The sequence below is a fragment of the Varanus komodoensis genome, unplaced genomic scaffold (genome assembly GCF_004798865.1).
Source record: "Varanus komodoensis strain SLA01 unplaced genomic scaffold, ASM479886v1 scaffold28, whole genome shotgun sequence".
Taxonomy (NCBI): domain Eukaryota; kingdom Metazoa; phylum Chordata; class Lepidosauria; order Squamata; family Varanidae; genus Varanus; species Varanus komodoensis.
The window spans coordinates 2,238,472-2,258,378 of NW_025335727.1; the positions used below are offsets into that span (position 1 = coordinate 2,238,472).

The 19,907-nt window shown below is 46.3% G+C and overlaps 1 protein-coding gene across 1 annotated transcript; it reads left to right on the forward strand.

The window, feature by feature from the left end:
* Positions 1-1,408: 1,408 nt before the first annotated feature.
* On the forward strand, positions 1,409-14,203 carry LAMP3 (lysosomal associated membrane protein 3). Its single transcript, XM_044434550.1, has 6 exons — positions 1,409-1,676; positions 3,988-4,769; positions 6,643-6,765; positions 10,055-10,112; positions 11,174-11,341; positions 13,448-14,203. Exons 1-6 carry the CDS (start codon positions 1,628-1,630, stop codon positions 13,585-13,587), a joined length of 1,320 nt encoding a protein of 439 aa, XP_044290485.1. The 5' UTR covers positions 1,409-1,627; the 3' UTR covers positions 13,588-14,203.
* Positions 14,204-19,907: the final 5,704 nt, after the last annotated feature.

Here is a 19,907-nt window from a genome sequence, read left to right on the forward strand (position 1 = left end):
CTTCATAGCCCCCTCCAACAAGGCTCAATGGTCCTGAATTTCAGCCATTCCATAATAAGGACAACCAGATCCACGGTGGGATTAAACATTCTTAAGGGGTTTGTTGCACTTGTTTCTGGTGACCAGGAAGAGAAAGAGGGAGAGAGATGATAATGCGGTGGCGGCAACAGACAATCGTGGTTAGCTTAACCCATCTTGCTTCCAGCACTGCAGAACAGACTATTGCAAAGGAATAAATACAATACAATAACTTTGCAGAAAAGAAGCCACCCCCATTATCCACAAAACCTTGAAATTACATAGAGAGAGAGAGAGAGAATTACACACACACACACACACACACACAATGGTGGCTGGCTTCAGCACATGGTAGAGGCTTCTGCATTGGGGATACAGATTCAGGACAGACTATGACCAGAGAGCAGGAACAATTTTCTGGACAAACTGGGAGGATCCAGGGTCAGCCATTAGTGGCCTTTTGAGGCACTCAGGAATGAACGCCAGCAAATTTGCGCTGGTCTAACTGCAGGAGTCTGGGGCCATCCCATTCACCTAGGATGTACAGCTTAGAATTAAACAAACAGACAACAAATACATAATGGCTTTGATGGGATGAAGTCCTGTTGCTTTTCTGGCAACTGGCCTGAAAGCAAAATAATCTGTTCTGGGAAACCCTACCCATAGTGGAGTGATGCAGGTGGCACAGTGGTTTAAACTGCTGTGCTGCTGGGCTGGTTGATCAAAAGGTCGCCGGTTCGAATCTGAACAACGGGGTGAGTTCCCATTGCTCCGTCCCAGCTCCTGCCAACCTTGCAGTTCCAAAGCATGCAAATGCAAGTAGATAAAAAGGTACCACTTCGGTGGGCAGGTAACAGCGTTCCGTGCTCCTTTGTGTTAAGTCATGCCGGCCACATGAACACGGAGACTGTCTGCAGACAAACGCTGGCTCCCTCGGCAGGAAACGGAGATGAGCACTGCCCCCTAGAGTCAGGCATGACTGGAGGTAACCTCAAGGGGAAACCTTTACCTTTACCTTTACCCATAGTGGGGAAAGGGTATCAACTGGGAACAGCTGTGGGTATATTAAAATGCATTAACACTGTACAGGATTTTGAATTGCCAAGTGCCCAGTGGACACTCTGACAGGAACTTCAAAGGCATTTGGGGAAACACCATGAGTCTGTATCCTCCTTTTTATTTTCAACAAACTTGCAAGACGGAGCCTGATTTTTGCTTCCAGATCCCAATTCTCATGCTTGACCAAGACAATCTTCCTTCCACTTTCATTTCTTTCAGCTTTTTGAAAATAGTTATCTACATGTTCAAGAATGTCCCACTGCTTCGCATGTGACTTATTGGAAGGCTGCACTGCCTTCAAGAAATTTACATTTCTTGAGCTGTACTTCCCCTTTCTCAGCATTCTTAAGGAGGGAACATCAAACTACTTGCTTTCCAAAGGAGAGGTCAAGTGGGTCTCTTGTGACAGGACAAGAGTTCAAAGCCTCTTGTGGCACTAAGGACTGGTGTATGTTCCCCAGTCTACAAAGGCTTCTACCACAATAGGTCCATTAATCTTTAAGCCATTAATCTACAACTAGCCCATTTCCTCCGCGTGTCTGAGGCCACCATGAGCTGGCAGAATCTACTGGCGGAATTTCTTCTAATGACAGCCTCGGGTGAGTAGACAAATACCTGCATTTTTCACGTTAGACTGTGAGGGTCGTGTTGGAACTGTGCAGGCCGGCTGTGAAAGTTTGCAACCGGCTAGTTCAGGATCTGTGGTTCCTTTCCTTGCTCTGTGTGATTTTCGGTGGTACAGCTTGTCAGTGCCCTCTGAGGATGACAGAAACTGAACCTGTTGGAAATTCCTGTGAAGGACATCTATGAAATACACAGAATCCTTGCTCTCTCATTTAAATCAGGTTACCGAATAGAGTTCTGCCTCGAATGTCTTTCTTGTCTGCTATAACCATCTTTGTGGCCAGTGATGTTGCTAATGTGGGAATGGAGGGCTTTTACAAAAAATGCCATGCAGGGGAAGCAACTTTTCAGGAGGAACCACAGAAAGGGAAGGACGTGTTAATTCCCCCAAAGTCCACTCTCCTGGCAAATAAATTTGGGGGCAGGGGGAATCATCCATTAGTGCCAAGGGAATATATTTTTCTAAGCTAATTATTACCTGAGGGATGGGCCGGGGGCTAAATGTTCCCTCTCTGTACCCTGAAATCCCACTGAAAATTGCCCTCTAATTGACACTTAACCTTAGGAAAAGGCATCAGTTGGCCCCACTGGAAGAGTTTCTTTCTATGTTGAATTGCTATACAAGAAGTGTAGGGTTTTCAGAGGGGTCTCTATGCACTGTGACCCCTCAAAACTGACACCCCTTGTGTCAGTTTAGTTAAAAGCTTTCCATTGATGCAAATGTAAGCTATTTTCCAAAGTACATTTATTTATTTAAAACATTTGTATGCCACAGTACCCTGTTCCATAGGATAGGAGAGATTTTCCTCTAGAAGGGTGAGTAGGAGAAATAAGTAGGAAAGGGACAGAATTAAGAGGAAGAAGAACACATAAAACTGTTAACTTTCATCCTTAAATGTTAAACAATCTACATGGGAGGTCCATTGTCAGGTTATGCAAGGGTTGTTTAACCCACAGTGGCTGGGTTCTCATAACATGGCAACCCCGTTAGTGACTGAAAATCCAATATGGTGGCTCACATACACTACAGCTCACTGTGGTTTAAACAACCCATGGTGGACGGTTATGACCATGCAAAGCAGCTGGTATCTTTTTATGCAACCAAGTTCCCACCAAGACAACTCCAAAATCTGCAGAGCAGAGAAATGAAGGAAGCCATCCTTCTAACCTCCCTCTGCTGCTGTTTGCCTCCACTCTTCCTCATTCCCCAACTCTTCCGCCTCTTCTACGCTGCCCAGACCTTCTCCCTGTGGCTCAGCCCCATCTGCTCTTTCCTTCTTCCAGGACCTTTACGGAGAGGGTTTAAGGATAGGCTGGTCATATACATGGTAGGCATGTCATGAGTGGAGCCGGCTGGAGCCGGGGGTCAGACTAGATGGTCCAGGAGACCCCTTCTGACTCACTCTGTTTCTGTTTCTATGTTTCTCTTCCTCTGCTCCCTTCCCTGACTTTATCTACATCTCTAGCCTTCACTCATCTTATCACTAATGCAGAATTTTGAAACGCCCCCCTCTCCCCACATAAAGAAAAGAATAAGACACCGCAATATTTTATTTTTAATTTAACTCAGGGAGGGTAATGATGTTTGGTGAATGGAATCATGTATTGAAAGAAAATTGATTACATTTTGGAGTACAGTCTATCGGGAACTGTGAAGTTAATTATGATGCCCTCGTTAGTCTCTTGTGTTTTTCTTTGAGATTAATCTATCAAAGTTCATATTCTGCAAAAATTGCCATTTTAAGATGGAGATGTTAAAAAGGGCTCGTAAAAAGAAACCCACCAGCCACCCTTTTCTGTGCATTTTTCAAACTTGTTCACAGCTATCACACTTTTAAAATACTGGAGTGATTCCAAGAAATTGAGTTTAGAGGAACTGATACACAGATTCTGCAAGGTAAACATCCTTAACAGGACTGCAGGATTGCTGGCATCTAATTAGCAAGTTTCCTCCAATCACTCATGTGAAATATTGGGATCTTTTTAAGTGCAATAGCATAAAAGTACCACTAGCAGCATCATTTAGTAAAAGTGGGCCTGAGCCAGCCAGTTAAACCCTTTTCAGTCCCATTGATTTCCATGGGAGAGTTAAGCACACTTCTTCCTTCTAGCAAGATCCATTTTCTCCTACACACCAACAGTTCCTGCCCAAAACTTCAGGCGAGGAATGAGGCCTGTTAAGTTTATAATAGAACTGTATTCCAAGGCAAGGCAAAGCATGCAATGAAAAGAGGTGTAACATTTCTCCTGAAAACAAGATGAAATGTCTTTTTTGCTTGTTTGCAGTAAATTTCTCCTGCAATGGTAAAGTGTTGGAGGATGAAAAGCAGGTCACAGCAGCTCTGAAACCCCCCTTGTTCCTGCCAAGAACACCGTTTCCTAAGTTACAACCTGCTTCCAACCACCTAATCACCACTCTTCAAGAAGCTCAGTCAGGAACCTCAGCTGTGAAGTCAAGTCAAGAAACGCCACTCGCTGTCAGCCAGCTAACGCATTCAATGCCAGAAGCTAAGATAAACCCAGCAGAGCCAACACGATCCGTCAACCAAACTGCTGTCCGCTTGCAGGTGAAAGCCACGATCTCTCCTACGGTGACACCAGCAAACCTGGCCCATCCAACCCATCAAGCTGCAATTCACACAGTGGTAAAAATTACCACTATGACAGAGAGGGCAGCTGTACGTTCTGAAGGACGAGCTGACCAGACGGGGACACACAGAGTTGTAAATGTGGCAGCCACTACCTTGAAACCTGGACGACCAAATGGCCGAAAAACAACCTTCCCCATCCAGCCGGCAAGTGCAGAGAATGAGAATGTATCTGAGACCACGGAGAAGCACCCAGTGCACCTGAGTCAACAGGTGACCCTGAAAAGAGCAAACAACGCAACGCACAAGAACATGTCAGCGGTCACGGCAGCTCTTCTCTTGCCAACAGCTCCCACTGGCCCTACCCTAACCCCAAAACCTTCGCTAGCTGCGACGGGAGCTTATCATGTTTCTAATGGGACTGCAGACTGCATTAAAGCCCTCATCGGCTTGACAATGATCGTCAAAAACAGAAACACAGTAAGCTACAACTTTTTGTCCTTCTCATTCCTCTCCTTTCTTGTTTGAAAGACCGAAAATCAATTCCAATTACTCCTGGAAATTTTAATCCTGGGTCCTAAAGTTATTCTTATTTCATTATTCATTACATTTCTATTCCACCTTTTCCTCTGTGGAGCCCAAGGAAGTGCTCATGATCCTCCATTCTATCTTCACAACAAAGCGCCTTGAGTGCCATTTTTGGTGCAAAGGGGGGTAGGCTGTGAGGTAGGCCAGGCAGAGAGTCGGTGACCAGCCAGAGACTGGCTGGATTGAGATTCGGTGACTAGAACCCGGGTCTTTACAGTCCTAGCTCGGCCTCTCTCCAACATGCATGTGCCAGTCTTTCCGCTTGACAGTATGCAGAAGGCAAGGAGCCACCCCAGAGGTAAGTTTCAGCTCCTTATACTGTGGATACAAGAAAGGGTCTCCAAGGGGACAGCTGGAAGCATATGCCTTTGAAAAGTGTGGGGTTTCTAAGAAAGAGAGCGTCCATTCACTTCTCCTCTTTCTGAGCATGTGACTGCACTCCTCAAACGAGGAAGCCCCTCTGAAACGAGAGAGGTGGTGCTTTTATGCATGGGGCACACACTGTGTGCTTGTGATTCCTTGGTCACAACTGTCTGATGGGGCTTTGGATGATATTGGAATCCTCCAATTTTTCTTCCATTTTTTTTAGAATGGGGAAGATGAACTACTGAAGTGGGAAACTCTATCTCTGGTGTACTTGTGCTATAATCTACACCACAGCTCAAGAGGGTGAATACCCTTCAAAATGCTGGAAGGTTACTCAACCCACAATAATGAAACTCAGCTAAAATGTGTTCCACATGGCAGGAAAGGTAGCATTAAGTCCAAGAGGTCCCCAGCATGGATAACTAGCAAGGTGAAGGTTGCTATTAGAGAAAAGGTTTCCTTCAGAAAATGGAAGGCTTGCTCAAAAGAAAGAAAGAGAGCACTTGAACAAAGGTGATACTGGCAGAAATTAAGAGCTGCAAAACAGGATTTTGAGGAGCATATAACTAACAACAAAGCCAGTAATATAGAATTCTTTAGATCTGGGAGAAGCAGGAAACCAGCTACGGAGGAAGCAGGATGATAATGGAGTTAAAAACCTAGAAGAGGGTAAGGCGACTACAGAGGAGCTGCATAATACTTCATCTGTCTTCACTGCAGAAGAAATAGAAAAAATACCTGTGCCTAAACTGATGTTTCTGAAGAACTCTGGCAAACAGCTGACAAAGGATGAAATTCCAACGTTACTGTCAAACTGAGAGTTAACAAATCAGTATGGTGTCCATTCTAGAACTTTTAAAGAACTCAAATATGAAATTGCTGGTCTTTTAACAAAAATATGTAATATTCCTAAGATCAGCCTCGTTATCAGAGGACAGGAGAATGATGAATATAAAGTAATTTTTAAAAGGTATCCAGGGGAGATCTGGGAACTAATGGGCTGGTTGGCTTGATGTCTAATGTCTATAGAGAACATTATTAAAGATAACATTAGTAAGCATATAGAACAAGTCCTGCTGAAAAGAATCAGTATGACTTCCACAGAGGTTCGTCCTTTCTCACTAATCTTTTTGAATTCTTTGAGAAGGTCAATCAAAACGTGGGCAGGGACTGATCCTGTAGGCATTGTGTTTCGTTTCACTTCATTATTTGGACTTCCAAATGGCTGTTGACCAAGGCCATCACCAAATTTCCTGAGCGAAAGCAGAGGCCTTATAATAATACTGGTGTTTCATTATCTTTTATTACATTTCTATACAGCCAAGACATTCTGGGCAGTTCACAAGTAACATGTCAGAGATGCTGAAATTCATGCATTGATTCTATTTTTCATTCACAGAGTAACGTAGAATATTTTAATATTGATCCAAACACCACAACCTCAACAGGAATTTGTGGAATTCAACTGTCAACTTTAAACATCTCATTTCACAGTGGCTACGTACGCTTTACTTTCACAAAGGTAAGCATTTCGACCAAACTGAATGTTTTGGGATCCTAGGATCACCTTATTTGTAGTAAAGGTCTATTCCTTGCCCTTCTGCACGGCAACAGGCAGCTGACCATTTGTGAGAATTAATACTGAATGACATAAAAGTATTTAAAAGCAAACAGGACTATGAAGGCTCTCTAGGGGGATGAGAATGCTGGAAACCGTCCGCCAGGCTTTAGAGCTGGCTTGGCTCTCCATCCACTGGCAGATCAGTTGCTGGGCCTGCAAAAGAGAGACGGAAGCGTTCGGCAGTTGCCTGGCAGCTGCAGAGCCAGCTCTCTGCTGCTTTTGGGAGCCCTGGAAGGTCCCTGCTCCCCCTGCTCCATTCGGTGGAGCCCCTGGAAGGTCCATTTGCCAATGCAGCAACGAGCAAGTGGGACCTACACAGAACACTGTGGACGTGCAGAGTGAGCAGGCCCGTCTCTGGGTTCCAGCCAGCCATGCCTGGCTCCAGGGCAGGCCATTCCGTTCCGTTCCGTTCTTGCACCCCCGTTTTCTGCCCAGCAACACCCACTCCCCATATAGAAAGACCGGCTTTGGTGGATTCCGTACGTTCCTTGAAGATTCGTTCTATTTCTGTAGCCGTGCAATTCTGCTGCATGGGTGGATGGGGCCATTTCAGGACCCACTGGCACTGCTCACGTCCCAGTCCAGATGGGAACATTGTGAGCTAGCACATCCCCATCTTGACTTGGAGGGAGGGAGAGTGCGTGGCGGACGAGGTCTTGAGAGCAGGAGAGGCTTTGGGGTAGGGTGCCAGCCTGCCAGCCTGATGCCAAGAGACAATTTGGCCCCTGGGCCCAAGGACTTCCCTTCTTCTCTTTTAGCTTATGGGAGGTCCATTTCTGTAACTGCATTTGTAGCAGTTGTGCAATTCTCTCAAGACTCTTTACTGTAAGAATCATGACATATTCCTTACCCCACTTAGCGGCGAGGGTTTGCTTTGCTGTGAGATGAGTGGATAACTTGTACATTTAGGTCGTACATTTCTTTAAACCTGAAATCGTGCATTTAAATGAAGGTGAAAACAAAAGGAAAAAACAGTTATGAAAATATTTGGGTTCATGGAAGGGGAAGAGGGTAGCGTTTTGATGCTCATCATGAATTGCATACATTACAAAAAATACCCAGTAAGTTTCATGCTTCAGTTCCTGGGCCATTTAACCCAGGAATTCCCTGCAGTGAGCTTGCTGCCTGCCTCCCTCATGTTTGCTCTTTCCTCTTCCTATTAACAACCCACAAACCACTTAGGCGTGTCACAAACAGGCCATTCCTGGGTTGTTAAACAAAAGCAGAAACAACAAGCACAAGGCAGACAAGCATGCTCGTCGCTTTGCGATTCCTGGGTTGAATAACCCTGCCTAACCTGAAGGTTGTTATGCGTGTAAAGTAGGGATGGGGGAAGCTGTATAGGCCGTTCTGAAGCATGAAGGTCAAAGGCACTGCTTAGAAAATGGCCACAGTCGACGACATCTAAACCATCCTGCAAACAACCTAGGACGTGTGGGTTATTCCTGAAACAACCTGTGGTGTTCCCAACACGCGATGAATCTCACTGTGGCTTGTGGCTCATTCTCTGCCTTCTTCATCCTTGGTGCTCCAGCTGGGATCCCAGTATCCTTGGCAGCAGAAGCAGCCTTGTCTCCCCCGCCCCATTTTGACCACGATCTCTATTTGTTCATAGCTAGTTGCTCATTTTTGGAGCCTCAAAAAAGTACATTTGGGGCTTCTTTGTTTAATTGGCCCTTGAAAACTGCACAACTGCTTCGCTATTACTTCCCATCCCTTAAATGTGTGTCTATTTCTGCATGTTGCCCAAACTGTCCAATAATTGTACCAGGTAAGAGCTTCAAAAGGGCTGTGAGGAGCAGGGGAGCACCAGTGCTTGAAGACCTGAGCCAATGCTGGAAGGACAGAGGACACTGAGAAGCGTCCCAGGGCAGGCTCACTTGATCTGCTTCCATGTAGTATGTTCCCTACTTTGCATCCATCTGAAAGAGACAAGGAAATTGACTAGGCAAGACAAAACTCATGGGACAGCGCAAGTGTCATTGCAAAAGACTGGGGAAAACTTACAAAGCATTGGTGCCATTTTCTGGACTCCATTTTCCTTTAGAGGGTCATGAACCAGTGGCAGTCGCTCCAAGGTGCTGCTTGGGCATTAGAGGAGGGACTGTCACTGCAGGAAGGCAGGACAAGCTGCTAAAGAGAGGCAAGGTTTTGCTGCTCATGCCAAGCAGCTCAGCAACTGATTCCTGCAACTCAGCATAGAATCCCACCCCCACCCCCACATTTTGGTTCATGCAACAAGCCAACACGCGTGGAACAACCCCTTGAACCAGCCACGGGATGCCAGCATGGCTTGTTGATTTAAAATAGGGCCATCTGCAAGAACTAGCCTAGGATTAGATGACATGCCAGCCTCCTGGGAGTCATTCACAATGGGGTGTTGTGTGATCAGTCCTAGCCCAAGAGCAAAAGTCCGGTACTGAGGTAGGGGAGGTGTTCAGTGGCTCTGGTTCATTTTTTCAACCAAGGAAGGGGAAATGTGGATTGCACAAAAGATCCCTTGTACTCAAAGGGCCCTTGACTTTCATGCCAACCCAAGATTCATTTTTTCAAATAACGACTCGGTTTCATGTGTTTGTACTGGTTGTTTGTTCTCTTAAGAGCAGTATTATTTAAATGAAGTAAGATCTTTAGAAACTGTCATTCAGCAAGAATCACATGGCAAAGTTTCAGAGAAGCAACTAAGGCCAAATCGGAGTTTGCTAGCCCTCTCCTCTGTGCTCCAAAAACAATGGAGCCGATGGTACTGCACTGTGCAAGCCAACTCCCTCTTTAGGATAAGTGTTCAGAAGTTACGCAGACTCTTTGAAACATGAGCAGATATGAATTTCTCCATCAGCTTTCCCCCATGGGAATGTTTGCTTTCCCAGATCTCAGAGACTCGATTCTTATTAAATATATATACGGTAATACTCTGCACTGGTTTTGAACAGGAGGCCTCACCGTAAGCAGCATGGATGGCACGATCTGAGCCCCTCTGCCCTCAGCACATGGACCTTGGAGACCGTGTGCATGCAATGCACGGAGGAGGACACAGCGGCGGGCACCTTTGCTGGCACCACGCCACATGGCTGTCCTCCCCTCTTGGTGGCCATCTCCAGCCATCTAAAGACGTGGTACGGAGGAAAGAAGGAAGCCGGGGCTGGGTGGACCTGGCGTAATGTGATCTTCCTTTTTCTCTGATTTACAGAGTGGACAGAGATACTATGTCAGTATGATTGAAGCCAACTTAACAGTACCCTCTGAGCGTAAGTCCCGTACCTACGTTTTCCTTTGGACAGTTAGCAATTTGGATTTCAGCCCATCTCTGGCATTGTGGAAGCCTAGGAAAACGACTTTGGAGAGAAGTTGGCACCGTGTACAGACTGGTCAATCTAGTCTCGAGTGAATGGTGTTATTCAGTGCTGCACCCACGTGCTTTGGAGGATAAATTGTATTATTTCCCTTAGTGTTGGAGGGCCTTCTGCTCATTCTACTGAGTGGGGTCCTGAAACTGGCCAGCACATTAGAGAAGAGTGAAATTTGCACATACTTGTAAAGCACTTTTATTTTATTGCCTTCTGAGGAGCCAGGTCTCCATGGAGTCAGCAGCTTGTGCTTTCTCCGTAAGAATCAGAAGCAGAAAGGCAACATTGTCATCTACTAACCTGCCATCAGATCTTTATTAGCAGAATTAGGATGTAATGCTAAATCCTAAAGTTTTCTATGTAAGGACCAAAAAGCAACAGTCCAATTTGGCAGGCTTAAAACCTAGCATCCACGAAAAAAGGCATGACTGGAGAACAGGAAACCAGCTGATGCCCACGTCCTTGGCAGTGAGCATCACTGAAGACAGCTGGACTTTTTGCCTTAGTCAATGCTCAGAACATTTGTGCTGTGCAGATCAAACCTGACATGAAATTAATCTGATTGTATTTCACACATCTGCTTTTTTTAAACTTTCTGAATACTCATTAGAGTGTGGGCTATGCAAGGAGAAGGGATTACTCTTCCAACGCCCCTTCCCAATATGGCACACCTAGTTTTGATGAAAAGGCCCTTCATACTCAGCTGTAAATGGGACTTCCCTTCCTGGGGCTAACAGAAGAGGGGGGGGGGAGGTCCATCCGGGCTGTAGTAATTGATCCCCTCCCCCTCCCCCCACCTGAAGGCCTGCATCTTTGATTTCTAGGATGCAATTCTATGTAACATGAGACTGAAAAAGGCCTGGAATTGCACCTTGATAAGGTTAACAGCCCAACGCCCATGCAGCAGCTTGTCTAGTTACCGTATCTAATATAGCACAATTTTGTTTATCTGTACACTTCAGGTATACAGTTCAGTGGAATTAAAACTGGCCAGTTCTTTTCAGCTCCAGTGGGGAATTGCTTTAAGTGCTTCAGCAAGCAAACCGTGGACTTGGCCAACAATTTCCAACTGGCGGCTGTCAATTCCCAACTTCAAGCCTTTGATATTGTTGACAACAAATTTGGGAAAGGTTAGTAAGTATGCCGTCGACGTGGTGGGCCTCCTGTCTTGGCGTCCGTGTGTGCGACTGAAGATTTTAGCCCTTTTCTTGCAAATGAAGGAATGCCAAATACACGGCAAGCGGCCAAGAAGGGTTGGGTTATATGTAAGCAACCTCAAGGGAAGGGCTGACCCTGGTTGCGGGACTTCTCCTTCCCACCTGGTGATCCTGCCAATGCGCTGGGAGAGAGTGGAAGGACCAAGATGTCACTTGCCCACCCTCCCCCCCACTTTTCGCTCTGCCCTGGATTTCTTTCCCTTTACCCCTTTGCTCTGGGGGAGACTGCAAAACTCAGCTTCACAGCCTGCTTTCGAGCGCCCCATGTTGGCAGCCACTGGCAGCTCCTCCAAAGTGCCCAAGCCTTATGCTCCAGTCAAAAGCTACTCATGGCCCCCTTTTCAAAGGGATCCAGCTACCCATCGGAACTCCTGCTCCATAGATAAAAGGCTGGTGGTGAATCGGACACAGTTTGCAATTTTGGAAGGAGGGGGAGGAAGCCAGTACCAGCGGCCCTCAAGTGCTGCCTGGGAGCAGCTTGGCAAGAAAGATAAATACTTGTCACTCTTGCCAAGGGGTGTTGTAGCCCATATCCCGTGAACTGTGAAGGAAGGCCGCTGCTCAGTGTGAGTAGGCCATTGGTTTGCCTAGCCCAGTACTGGCTATCCTGACTAGCAGTAACGCTCCGGGATTTCAGGCAGAGTTAGGTTCCTCTGCTCTTGCTGCATGAGGCAGCGGTATGTTGAGATTCCAGGAACTGAATCTGGCCCTTTATACATGCTCTGCCCTTGAACCAGGCAGCCTCCCAAATGGGCTGGAGAGCCATTTCCAGAGATCTGGTCCTAGGCAAGGAGAGTCAAGGCATCACCTGCCTGGGAACAGGGTGGAAAGGGACTTCAGAAATGGGCTGACAGCTGGAAACCACATGGCTGGGGGTGAAGAGGGAGAACTAGGCAACCTCACCCCACTGGCAAATGTTTCAGACCAAGGGAAATATTAGTGGTGTTTATTGCCCTCAGCAGCACCCGCCTGGTCTTCTGTCATTCTCATTCCAGGAGGTGCAAGCAGCCAGTTTAGTCCACAGGGCTACCACAGATCTCAACTGGGCCACAGCTCTGTGGTAGCACATTCTTCTCCAGTTCCAAACATAATCTCTGGTTGAAACTGGAAAGGTTTGCAAACTTGTTGTTGTTAGTTGCGAAGTCGCTTCCGACCCATCGCGACCCCATGGACAACATTCCTCCAGGCCTTCCTGTCCTCCACCATCCCCTGGAGTCCACTCAAGCTCACACCAACTGCTTCAGTGACTCCATCCAGCCACCTCATCCTTGCCGCCCCCTTCTCCTCTTGCCATCAATCATTCCCAGCATCAGGCTCTTCTCCAGGGAGTCTTTCCTTCTCATTAGGTGGCCAAAGTATTTGAGCTTCATCTTCAGTATCTGGCCTTCTAAAGAGCAGTCAGGGTTGATCTCCTCTAGGACTGACCGGTTTGATCGCCTGGCGGTCCAAGGGACTTGCAGGAGTCTCCTCCAGCACCACAATTCAAAGGCCTCAATCCTTTTGCGTTCAACCTTCCTTGTGGTCCATCCTTCACAGCCATACATTGCCACTGGGAAAACCATAGCCTTGACTGTACGCACTTTTGTTGGCAGGGTGATGTCTCTGCTTTTTAGTATGCTGTCTAGATTTGCCATAGCGTTCCTCCCCAGGAGCAAGCGTCTTTTAATTTCTTGGCTGCAGTCCCCGTCTGCAGTGATCTTAAAGCCCAGGAAAATAAAATCTGCCACTAGTTTGCAAACTGCTGCACAAGAACTAACTTTAGTGTCGCTTTCCGTATGAGTTGGGGAGAGAATGTGCCGTGCCACCTGTCAGATGGCTAAAGCAGGTTCGCGCCTTGAGCGGAGCCAACTGGAGCCAGCGGGGTCAGACCAGGAAGGCCCTTCTGACTTGCTCTGCTTCTATGTTTCTAATGGTGACATGCTCAATGTTTCGGATAATTATCTGTAGCTGAGCAGAAAACTGCCATGAAAGCATATGATGTTTGTGTAAGAGGCCCTAACGTCCTGGCTTTGCTTGCAGAGGAAGAGTGCGTTCTTGACAGAAACAAGAAGCTGATCCCTGTCACGGTTGCCCTCAGTCTCGCAGGGTTATTTTTCATTGTACTTGTCACCTGTGTGATCTACAGAAGAAAACCAAACCGAGAATATGATCGCATCTGAATCACAAATTTTTCCCAAGAATGTTTGCAGAAGCATATAAAAAGGTTGAGAAAAACAAAAGATTCTACTTCTGTTTGTTTATTTTGCAAATAGGTTGTTGCATATTTCAAGGTGCTTTTAAAATTTTTTCTATATGTATATCCTGCTTTCTACCTAAGCATGAACTAGCAGTTACCTTGTTTTGATTTTCTTTTGTTTTCTTTTTGTTTAGTTTTGTTTTTGGAATAACAATCTTTCAGCATGGTACTTTTACTCGATAAAAAAGTGAAGCAAACAGCAATTTAAATCAGGGACCTCCAACCTTTCTGGACCTATGTTTATATTTGGGAATTAGAGAAACTGCTGAAGGTATCACTACAGAATGCCTAATCAGGGGATTACCACTTTGGTGTCTACCAGTTTTGTCTATGGCTCTTATTCAGCAAAAATGTTTGCTTTGTATCTACCAGACACAGGAAAATCTCTTCAATAAGAGGATGTTTGATTCAGCTAACAACCTCTGGAGGAGTACAGCTAATGCCCTCCTTAAACATGTTTTGTTAATGTCCAATGGTTGCTTCAGTCCAACAGATTTTACACAAATAAATTTTGTACTGGGATAGTCTTTAACATTTACTGATGTATACACACTTTAAATTATTTAGCTGCCTCATAGAAATGAACATATGGTAGTGCAAATGGATTCTTTGTCCACAGCATTGGATGACTAATATTACAACACACTTCCCTCCTAGAATATAATGGATTTGAAGACCTTATATGCTTTCAACACTTGAATGGGGTGGCCTTTCGGTGCCATCTTAAAGTGAATGCTTATTTGTTTATAGGGTCTGCGTTCACTGAAGTCTATATATAATTGCTAGAAAGATGCAGACACCCATATACATGAAATTGTTTTCCTTAGTAACCATTTCATTAAACCTTGTGAGAGTCTGCAGGCATACCCTTTTGAGGATATCACTGGAGGTGCCCGTGGGAACTGAACTAGGAATCCCATATTTAAATATACATCAAAAGCCAGAGATGGCAGGCACCATCTTTAAAGAAGCAGTCAGAATGCCTCTTCTGAGAGAATGACCTGGTTTCGCTATGGGCGATTCTTGGGTCAACCCTGAGTTGTTTCAACTCTAAACATTTTGAGTTGAATGTTTGCCCCTCCAAGATTGGAGGCAGCACTCAGTCTTTGGAAGGGGGAATTGGTGATCCATCCGCAGACTTATTCCCCTTGCAGTTGGCCCTAATAGAAGCCTGTTGGCTGTCTCTCTGAGGATGAGAAGGCAACCTTGGTGGAGGAAAGGGCGTGTTCCAGTTGGTGGGGACGGGACTGAAGAGACTAGCACGCGAGCCATCCTGAGCCTCCTTCCCTTCTCCTGGAAGCACCCTTGTTAGACAGGCGGAACATCTGGCCTATGCAAACATACAAGATTGCCTCTGCCACTCCTAGCAGCCTCATCTGGCAGGGCATGGACTGCTTGGAGGTCTCCTAGTGGTGAAGGTGCAACGTGTAAGGAATGAAATCCAAGCAGTGACGATCCGGGAGGCAAAGTACCAAGCAGTAATAGTGTAATACCTTCTTGCAAGAGCGGGCACCCACCACACAGGCAGTGCGCTGTTTGCACACAAGACATTGCTTTTTATTCCCTTTTCCCGGCTCGCAGACCCTACCTCTTTTCTCCCATTGGCTGGGTTGCTAAGAGTTTACAATCTTCACCGTCCGCCTACATCATACCACTCCTTGATATGTTCCCCCTCCCGCTCATACGTCCCGTGTTCATGCTAATGAGCTCATTACCTATGAGAGGTGTGTCAGTTATTATGCATGAACCTCTTAAGCGTGCGCACTACCTTCCAAGAGTTCAACAGGTTGGCTTGGCCTTGTAGCCTCTCACTTGACGCCAGCTTGCTTCTTTAATCTTGTGGGAGGATGAGATAGGACGAGCAGGCCTTCCTCCAGGCTCATTACCGCCAGTTGTAAAAGGCAATCAATTTCCTACTCCCTTCCACAAAAGGTGACAGTTTTACCACTGCACCCCAACTTCACCCCCCTTGTCTTCTTCAGGACTTTGATGTAAGAAGCACTATTACTTTTATTACAACTCTCTGCAAGGTTCTGTCCTCAGGCCCTTTGGCCTTAGGAAGTTTCAATGATCCTACCCTAGCCCTTTATTCCACCCTTTCTTCAGTTTTCACCTTACCACTTAGTAATTTTTCATTTCTCACAAATGGACAGGATAGCACCTTAACAGGTAAATAAACACTGCACCTGGGGGCAACCCAGTGTCCACTTCGGACACTACCTTTGTGATGGCCTCTCACTGCCCACAAGGCCCTCTGAAACAAGAAGAAGCAGGGCCTCATCGCTTCTGCTCAGGGATCCTCAGACTGGAACATGGAGAAAACGCCACACTCCACCTTTCCTTGGCCCTGGGAGCAGAACCTGTCCTCTAAAAGCACTGGGGGCTTTTCCAGGCATTGTTAAGGGCCAGGGCCCGAGGTGGCCCAAGACAAAGCCAATTAGGCTGGCCCTACATCAATGCAGTCCTGAAATAGCCAGGAAAAGTAACAAGGATATTTCGAATTTATGGAGATGATTGAAAAAATATGTTGGGAAAAACAGGTATGCTGTTGGAGAAGCAGTTCTGGTGTCTGTTTTACTTCTAATGGAGTTGTAAAACTGCTGTGCAAATTTACTGCCGAAAAAAAGAGCAAATTGAGAAGGCTATGCTGCATTACAATAATACAGGAGGTGGCTAGATGGCCTTGGGAGTGTCAAGAGTCACACTTCCAGGTTCGCAAAACAGCTTGCCCATGGAGCTGGGACTCTGCGCTCAGACTAGAAAGAGCTGCTTCTCTGAGGCTGCAGAAGTGACCTAGGAGAAGGGGGTCTAGGGGGTGATCGAGGGGGTTGCGAGGGGAGGAGGCTGGAGCCATTGAGCTGTGATGTGTCTCAAGAGCATGTTGCCCCTCCGATCCTGCTTCAAAACGCTACACATAAACACGTGGAACTGGCAGGCCAGTGGTTTTGCAGGACGAGAGAAGTATGGAGACAACCTTAATCTCCAGGCTTGTCCTACCTAGAACAGAATGCCTGTAATCCTCTTAGTTTGGAGGGTTCCATGCATCCCTATATATGTTTAGACAGAAAAAAGTCCTATAGCTCATATACCCCACCCTCCTTGGAGGCTCTGCTTTTCAGAAAGACAGTTGTGTGTTTAGAATGAAAAAGGTCCTACAACTTCCAGTGTCCCCAGCTAGCCGTTCTGGTTGGGGAATGATCGTCTGAGAAAGGCTGGGTGTTCCCCTATTCCTGAAATCAAGGGCAGTTTTTCTGCCAAACCATGCACAGGACTGGACCCGTAACTGATCGATTTAGTAAACAGATTTATATCAAAGGTTTGTCAAAAAGCACTTTTCATGTCTTGAAGGATCCAACCAACTGCAACATTCTTCTATTTTACAGCTCTTTGCTCCACCCAAGCAGTTAATAGTTTCCTCTTGTTTAGAAGCTAGGCATAATCATATGCCTGAAAGGGCATATTTTCTGTGTTGCTTGCCTCAGATATATTGTTGGCTTCTAAAGAAGCATGCTGGTAACAGTTTCATAAAAGAAATTAAAAGCTATTTGTAAAAAGTGTGGATTTTATAGAGATTTCCTTTGACAAAGCTGTATTTAAAAAGGCAATTCCCCACAAGCATATACTTAATTTAGCTGCAGGAATGGCCCTTTTAGAAAGGATCAGAAAAGAAAAGGACAGCTTCCTGCATTGCTCTTGATGCACAGGAAGGGCCCAAGTAGTTAAACAGTATGTTTTAAGAAGACTTTTGAAGGAAGGAAGAAGGAAGGAAGGAAGAAAAGAGGCAGCATCACAGAAATATTCTGGGAGAAAATTCCAAGCAACACCTTTGTGACTTAGTCTTTGTCATCTGGTTAGAACTTTTTTTAATTCAACCCTTGTTTTTAGTAGCTACTCTGGTTTGATTCCCTATTTCTTGCTGCTTGTTTATTATGTTTTCCTGTCTTGTAAATTAGTATGGATTTTTGCTCAGCTGATTGTATGGTTTAATTCTTGCTTTATGGGTTTTATGCTGGTTGCTTATGGTGCTTTTTTGTAAGCTGCCCAGAGAGCCCTTGGGTTATAGGGCAGCATATAAATACAATAAACAAACAAGGAAGGAAGGGGGAAAGGTGGAACTGATTAAGGGAGCAGAAGAGTGGAGTAGTGCTATTTATGGGAAAGGTAGACCCATAGGATAAAACAATGTGCAAATTTGCATATGCTAATTTACATATGTTCTAACGCTTCCCTAAGTCTGTTTAAGGGGCCCTGTCTCTTAAGGACACCTCTAGTGGTAAAAAGAGGTGCATGGGAGAGGTTGATTTGCTTTTGGAGCCATTTGCTGTTCTGTTGGTCTAGGATATTTGCACAGCTCTCCTCCAGCACCGTGTCTCACACTGATCAATCTGCTTCCCTCAGGCTTCCTCACTTTCCATCTTTCACACCCATACATAGTGCACAGAATAATGACAGTGTGCATCCTTTTGGCCTTGGTATCTGCTGAAAAGCCCTGGATCACCATAAGTGAGAGATGACACATAATCCCTTCGATTCATATCCATTTGTAACCCTATTTCATAATCTTTTCTTGCTTCTTCAAAGGCATTAAGGGTTTCTCAGGACTGCTGAAGGAATGCATAGCATGCCATCTTGTGTCCAGACACTTGTACTGCCGTTCCAGGCAGGTATTCAAAGCATTGCAGTTTTACAGTCATGCCTAAATGGAGATAGCATAAGATGCAATCCTATGCCAGTTTAGACAGAAAAAAACACTTTATAGTTTGCAACAGCCAGCATGCTGGGAGCTATAGGTCCTTTTTCTATTGAAACATGCATAGGAATGCACCCTTAATCACTACTTGAAGGTATCTAAAAGTACAATCCTATCCATATTTATTTATTTTATTTATTAAAACATTTCTATGCCGCCCCATTCGCCGAAGCCTCGGGGCGGCTCACAACATAAAGTTAAAATACAAAAAATAACAATATAAAAAATAACAATATAAAAAATAACAATATAAAATAAGTAACAGTATAACAATATAACAATATATTTAGACAGAAAAATGTCTTAAAACTCCAAGCACTCTTGGGAATGCTTTATTTATTTATTTACCAAAGTCTCTGGACAGCCTCAGGTCTCAGGATTTGTAGAGCTTTTCTAAGAATTGCACCCAGAAGATATTTAACAGTGCAGACCTAGGTGTGTCTACTCAAAAATAAGTCCACTGTCTAAGCTACAACCATCCTAGAGACATCTACATCAATACAAGTCCCATTGAGGTCAGTGGGACTTACTTAATAACATAGATTTTTATTCTATATTAAAAGTGCACAGGATTTTTGTTCTTCCAGGATACTCATAGGATGAGAGACAGCGGTTCCTAATGGTTAGAGTGTTGGACCCGGGAGATGTGGGTTTGAATCCCTGCACTGCTGGGAAGCTGACCCGGCAGCTTTGAGCCAGTCACTGTCATTCAGCCTAAACTACCTCACAGGTTTGTTGTGAGGCTTATGTGGGGCAGACGACCAGGATTATGTGTGTCCCTTTGCCTTACTTGCAAGAAAAACGGGGGGATGCAAAACCAAAAAAATTACTGCGCGCCGTTTTTCATTAGCCAGAACACGCGACGGCCGGAACAACTTTTCTTTGAAAAGCAGCTTGGACGTTTTCCTGTATTAAAAGGAGCGGTGACTTAAGTGCCGCGATGCCGGCTGAAAGGCCCTGGGATCGTCCCCAGGAGGGGCAAAAGCTGCCGGAGCAGCGCCGGTGCTCGGTGCCAAGGGAGATCGGCGGCTTAGGTCCACAGGGCTGGGCTGCAAAGGGCCCCTACTCGCAAAAAGTGATGCCTGGCCCGCCGAGAGGGGGCATGTGGTTTCTGGCGGATCGGCGGGGGAGAAGCCCCAGTGGGCCAAAAGCCGCGAATCCAGGGGCTCCGGTGCAGCCGGGGGCATCAAGAGATGCGTCCGTCTGGGCGGCAGGCGGGCCGGGCAGAGGCGCCGGAGACGTCGGCCGAATGCAAGGCGGGGGCTCCGGCCGGCGCCCCTCCGGCCCCGGCGCGCCCGGGGTCCGTTCGCCGCCCTGCTCGCGAGCGCGGGCTCGGATAGCAGCCGGGAACTCGCCCGCTCCCCAGGTGAGGGCCGCCGCTCCGCCCGCCGGTGCGCGGCCTCGGTGCCGGGCCTGCCGGAAGGCCGAGCGGCGGCCCGGCCTCCCGGCCCGCCCCGTCGGCCCGGCCCGGCCCGCCCCCAGCCCGCGCAGCC